At 39.3% G+C, this 6,733-nt stretch overlaps 1 protein-coding gene across 1 annotated transcript in view; it reads right to left on the reverse strand.

Moving 5' to 3' along the window:
• DAP (death associated protein) overlaps positions 1 to 4,484 on the reverse strand; it is a 67,953-nt gene extending 63,469 nt beyond the window's left edge. The window contains exon 1 of the mRNA XM_051969853.1: positions 4,174 to 4,484. Coding sequence (XP_051825813.1) covers positions 4,174 to 4,228 — 55 coding nt within the window. The 5' untranslated portion in view covers positions 4,229 to 4,484. The remainder of the gene's footprint in view (positions 1 to 4,173) is intronic.
• Positions 4,485 to 6,733: the final 2,249 nt, after the last annotated feature.

The raw sequence follows: 6,733 nt of genomic DNA on the forward strand, positions 1-6,733 counted from the left end.
TGACTCCCTTTTGTCTCCCAGAGCAAATATAAAATGCTCTGTTTGACATGGAGATACAAACACATACCCTCTCTGGTCTTTGTGTTCTTGATAACAGCCTTCCAAACAACATAAAATGGATGTCCCATAGACATCTTGTACTCAACTTAACTCATTAACTTTCTTCCCAAATTCTCTGTACTGAATTACCCTTATTCTGCTAAGGGCACCAGGCTCACATTCTTCTTGTCATCCCCAATTTCATGTTCTCATACACCCCACACCTCCAAATCTATGCCCAATCTTGTTGTTTCTACCTTTAATCACATCTTTTACATAATTTTCTTTTTCTCCACTCCTGGCCACCAACCATATTAAAGCCCTCATCATTTCTTTCCTGGCCTATTGAAATAGTTTAATTGATCTTCCTGCTTCAACTCTCTTTCCTCTTTAATCTATACTCCATTCAGATGCCAAAGTGATTTTCTAAAGAATAAATCGGTCCCCATCAGCTTCCTCCTTAATAAACTCTAGTGACACCATGTTACCACCAGCATGAAATATAAACTCCTTTGTTTGGCACGGAAATCTCTTCACAACCTCTCTAGTTTTTTTATATATTAGTCTGCTTTTATGTATTCTAGGGCTGGAATGGATTTCAGAAGCCATCTAAATTAAAATTTCTTAACAGGACTCATGAACCTGTTGCTTTAAAATTTTAATTGTATTTGAATATAACTGACTTCCTTAGTAATCCTCTATTTTATGCATTTTAAGATAATATTCTGAGAAAAAATACAGACCAGAGGGCTCTATGACACACAAAAAGATTAAGAATCCCGATCCAATCCCAACATTCATTTAAAGATGAAGAAGCTGAAGCTCAGATGATTTTTCCCAAGCTCACACAGATAACAGGTAAATGTGTGATCCTAGAAAAGTCAATCTCAGTGAAAAATTATATATATGTGCATGTGTACATATTTTTACACATGTTGAGTCAGTTCACATTCTACTAAATATGTCACCTTTCCCCCTCCAACTCAATAAATTTCAGTGATTCACCATTACTAGGTCAAGGCTAGTCAGTTCAATTTTCTAACTCGAGTAACCTTTTCTATTAAATAAGGAATGTTGAATGAAATCATTTGTATTGTCTCTTCCAATTCTAACAATTGGGGAGAAGGAAGGCTGTGTATGAACTAGTAAGCATATAAAATGGTGAAACTCAAATGGTATAATATGCAAAGTACCCAGAATTGTAAAGTTCTATATAAAATAATAAGAAGTTAAAGTGAAGATAATGATAACAAAACCACCTCCTCATACTCTTGGCTTTATACTGTTAAAGTATGGATGAAAAAACCAATCCTAACTGTCCATCAATATGAATATTCAAATATTCAGCATCATAGTTTGCCAAAGCATTAATTTGACATTACAAAATGTCAATTAGAAGGCATGGGGCTGATTCTATATGGAGCCAATTATATCTATGATATTATGACCACACTGGATTATTTTATATATATAATATATATTATATATTCTCCATAAGACTCTATAGATATATAATATTCTCCATAGGACTCTAGGATTGAGCATTATCTCATTTTATTGTTTCATACACAGGCAGAAAATTCCTATAAATGTTAGAATTGGAAGGGACAATACAGCTGATCTAATTCAATATTTCTTATTTTAAAAGAAACGCGTTTTCGGAACTATCCATAGCTACATACCTAATTAATGGCAGAGCCAAGATCTCGTCTCTTTCCCTCCTTATTAAATTTATTGCTGTAAAATAAACACTGCTTCTCTTCTTACAATTTATTCTCTTGTTTGATGCATAAATCACTGTTTATTTTGCAATTCTTTAAAGGATGCTTATTTTATAATTTTAAAAAGAAAAATGAGGGCATTCTGAAGTTTTTCCTTAGGGAATCAATATTTTTAAACCACAAGGAATTCTATTATAACAAGTTCTTTTTAATATAACTGTTATATGGACAGCAGTGTCACAGGTCAAATTATAAAACATAAAATATAAGCATTACACATAGTAAAAGCTTGATAGAATACAAATAATATGTAAATTACCACCTAAAACCAGAATTAGAGACTCCTACTTACATAAAAGTCAAGAAACCCTACCCATTTCGTCTTAACTATTTTCTGCACCTAGAGATTCAATAAAGAGGTCCACAAAAGAAGCATACTGTGACATCTTTAAAATTAGTTTATCTTAGAAGTCTCCAATGCCCAATTTTTGTTGGAATTTATATATTTTCTCATAACACTTAAAAAAATACTTTAAAATACAAGATAGACATTTTCTCACCACCAATAGTCAAGTTTTTTTTTTCCCTTTTGCAGATGCCTGTTTCAACTGAGGGGAAAAAAAAAACATTCAGGAATGAAGTATATTTAAGGAACTCTTCTTAATACAGATTAGTCAAAGAACATTTATTCACTCAACCAATTAAGAATTGAAAACATAATTCCACCAAGATTATTACCTAATATCTGTTCAGGGCAAAAAAAGGAATTAATTATGCCACAGAACAACAGACAGGCCCAATTCCTTTACTATATTCCAAGTTTCTTTTACATTCAGCCAATTAACACATTAAGAATGAAACATTAAATGACAAAGCTTCCTGCAGTGTCCTCTAGTTCTTCCACAAACAAGCCTTAAATCAAGAATGCTTTCTTCACACTTAAGAACCTCAAGAGGTATAACTCAGAGATGATAGAAATTGTTGTCTAGACAATATTAAAATGGAAAAAACAAAACACCAAAAAACACTGCACGAAAAGGGGGAAGAATTAAGTAGGGTGAAAATATCTTGTCTTCTACTTTCTCACCTAACTTAAATTAGTCTATACTTAGAATTACACTTCATTATTTTTAAAAAGTGCTTTTTAAATCAGAATTTAAGATCTTGAATAGTAGTATCCTTGTTGAAAAACAATGGGAAATTTAAAGGGTAAGAAAAAAATAACTGTAAAATGTTATTCTGAGTCATAATTGGAAATATTTTACTTATGGTCCTTTTAGCAAGACATTGTCAGCTTTAAATTTATTATTTTAAAATCAGATCACTGACCAAAATTAACGTTCAAATAATTTTACCACTCTATTCCCCTTCCTCGCTCCACTCCCGAAAAAACCCAATAACGCTAACATATGGTCGTTCCAGATAAGCATTCACCACCTAAAAGGTCTTTTAAAAGGACTTTGATTATAAGTCTAGAAAAGCTTAATTAGTATACAGATTTCTGGAATCTACCAGAACTTAACTTAAAGCAGGAATTCTTAACCTTTTTGAGACATGGATCTCTTTGGCACTCTGGAGAAGCTTGTGGAACCTCTTCTCAAAATAATATTTTTAAATGAGTAAAACAAAACATACAGGATTATAAAGGGAATCAATTATGTTGAAATACAATGATGAAAATAGTTTTAAAAGCAGGTTTTACAATCCAGCCAAAGAATGCTTCTCTCTAGAGTTATCCTTAACTTCGAATCTATAAATGGGCCTGTGCCAGGAAGCTTTCCCCCATACCTAGAGAGTACGACGAAGTCGGTTTGTTTGTTACTAAACAAAACCGAAAAAAACTCTTAACAATAATGCTTTGTATTTCCTAGTGGTGTGTAGGATGTGAATATTAATGTCATTCCAGGTACACAGAACTTCATTAGTGACCTATCAGTCACATCACTTCAGAGAAGTGCGAGGCCCTCCAGCAGGGGGGGAACCGCCCCTCCTCCAACTCTCCTGGCTAAGGGGTCTCTAGATCATCCAAGCCGTTCCAGACTCCAGACCGGGGGAGGGGAGGAAGAGCGCTAGGCGAGAAGCCATGCCCTCCCTCCTTGCGGCCCCTCCTAGGTAGGCCTGGAGAAGCCCCTCCCGCCCCCTTCGAGTCGACTGCCCCGCACACCTCTTCCTCCCCGGGGTAGTCAGTGGCGGAACTGGGGAATCTGGGGCGTGAAATATCGCCACGCGGGGCACGTGAACACCCCCTGCGGGCGGTGCCTCTGCCCTGCGGGAGTCTCAGCAGGGCCTGTGTCCATTGCCCTCCTGGAAAATACCCTCAGTTGTCCTCCTAACTCTACTGGGATTGGTTGGGGGGGTCAAAGGAGAGGGGCGGGATAGGGGAACGGGAGTGGGGGTGGGGATGAATCAATACCCGCAGGAGGGTGTCCAGCTCTAGTCTCTACTTTCTCGTCAGTGGGCGAAGACATTGTGGACAGTGACTTGCTCTCTCCTTTTTAGTCTCGGTTCAATGGACGTGGGAGCTAGCGACCGGCAGCGCGCGCCCGTCGCTAGAAGAGCTCGAGCGCGTCGTCGCGTTGCAACAGCTGGAGCAGCCGCTGGCGGGCCAGGGAGGCACGCCCCCTCCCTTCCCCCGCCCCCACTACCGGGATGGGCGGGGCAGGGAAGGACTTTGCCTCCCTCCCTCCCAGCGCGCCCTCCGGGCTTGTCAACGTGGCTTCTCCGTGGCCCGGGCACCCTCGAACCACCCACTGTCCGGCCTGGGCCTGGACGTGCGCCGTGACGTCATAGCGTTCTAGAACTCCGGGTGTCACCCCGTTCTAAGGGCTCGGCTTGTGGCTCGCCACGTTCTAAGAACTCGTGGGGAAAAGGGGGGAAACCTTCCTTAGTTTTGCAAACCCAAAGTGAACCCAGGCGACTGAGCATGCCCGGCCCGGCCCGACTCGAGAGCCACGTAGCTGCGGTTTCTGTGCACAGCTTTCATTCATTTGAAGGCGGGGGAGGGTAGAGATGAAGCGAAAGGCCCGGGGTAGAGGAGCACTCGCTCAGGTGCTGTTTTGGGAGCTAAAATTGGAAAGAACTCTGGGATGTGTGGGTGTGGCGCTGCCAGGATACTAGTCTACTAGTGTCTCCTAGACAACAAAAAGGTTCTCGAATGAGTTCATTTCTCACCAACCCCTGGGTCTCTTTTTTGGCTCCTGAATCCCGAGGGTACCGTGAGCGGCGAAAAATTCAGTTGAGTTAAGAGTCTGTGTCAAATCCTGTGCTAACCCCTAAGGATACAAAAAAGCTAAAGACAGTCACTGCTCTCTTGGCGCTTACAGTCTTAAGGAGACCTGGCGACCAAGTCTGTTATTTTTTCTTCCTGACAATTCTGCAGGCAGCCTTGTATTTAAAAGAAAAGAGCAGTCCCAGTGGTGACTGACTGGGCTGGGGGAAAAGGACTAATTTGTAAGAAAATGGGAGATAAGTTGGGGGAGATAGCTGGTTTTGGAATTTCAAAAGTGAATACCTGTAGAACAGCTCTCTTTATACGCAAATAAAAACTGCAGCTGTGTAACCTGAGGCTCTGAGAAGTCTGAAATTTGTAATGCCACAGATTCCCTTACTCCTATTCATGTCAATTTTCACCCTCTTCCAGGCTCTTTTCAAATAAGATTCCTAGGTAGAACTCTTTGCTCTGTCTCAGGATGCTACAAAAATCCTTAGAAGTACCCTTTGGAACTCTTACTGGCTGAAAATACGTCGTGTTTCTGGCTCTTCAGACTTTGGAACTTGCTATATTTTTTACTCTCGGGATTATCGTTAAGTGTGAGTTGAATTTTAAGAATCTGTGATTTCATTCCACTTTAAATTGTAGCTTAACCAAGCAGATTGCTTTGCCAGAGAATTAATGAATTTCCTATGGTCAAAATATATTCATCACCCAAAGACCAAACTAATGACAATAAGTCTTTGAAAATTGAGGCAGCTTGGTTCTTCCATCTGTCACGTCTTGATTATGTGGGATAATTTTAGAGCTTGTGTTCCAAGAGTGTATAAAGCCTTGGAGAACCCACCTTCATTCCCTTGGCACTAACATGAGGCACCCAAGGAGAAATATGGTAGAGGTGCAACATCTGTAGGCTTCACAAATACTTTCTTCTTAGGTAGATAAAGGATATGGAATAGCAGTTTTCAAAAGAGGAAATGCAGCCTTATGCCTACCATAAAAAGGTTTTAAGTAACTAATAAGAAAAATAAATTAAAACAACCCAGTCCACACCCTTGAGATAGCAAAGATGACAAAATACAATAAAAACTATTGCTAATTGGGAGTCTGGGCCCTTATGGAGAGACCGGCAAGTTAATAATACACTGTTTGAAAAACTGAATTTTAATCTTGTCATTCAAGAAAATAATTTAGAATTGTACAAAACTTTTGAATTAGCAATGTCACTACTAGATAAATATTCTAAGGAGGTCAAAGGCACAGAGAAATCTATAAGAGAAAGATTTATTGCAGTCCTTTTTCCAAATGAAAACCTGAAAGGAAAACAGACTGGCTGAACAAACTGGTAAATGAATACAATGGACCATATTATTATGCCATAAGAACTGGCCAATAAAAAGGATTTAGAGAAATTTGGGAAGACTAGTTTGCTCTATAATAGTGATGAGGTGTGAGAATGTAGCAGGTCTGAGAAAATAAAGGCTAGCCAGTCTTGGGGTGATACAACCAATACTGGCCAATCTGTTGGTCAAGTAAGCTGTAGAACTCAATAATGGGAACTACCTCTCCACACATTGTACTCCTCAATTGTACTTATAAGCCCATATTAGCATATCAATTCTCTTTACTATAAAGAGATTTCTTCTTGATTCTGACCCTTTGCTAAAATTCTCTTGAAAATTAGCCCACTGTCAAGCAGGAAAATAAAAATCTTTTCTCCTTAACGTGGAGACACACTGAGTGTGGGAATTCTTTCTCTAAA

The sequence above is a fragment of the Antechinus flavipes genome, chromosome 1, assembly GCF_016432865.1.
Source record: "Antechinus flavipes isolate AdamAnt ecotype Samford, QLD, Australia chromosome 1, AdamAnt_v2, whole genome shotgun sequence".
NCBI classification, from domain to species: Eukaryota; Metazoa; Chordata; class Mammalia; order Dasyuromorphia; family Dasyuridae; genus Antechinus; species Antechinus flavipes.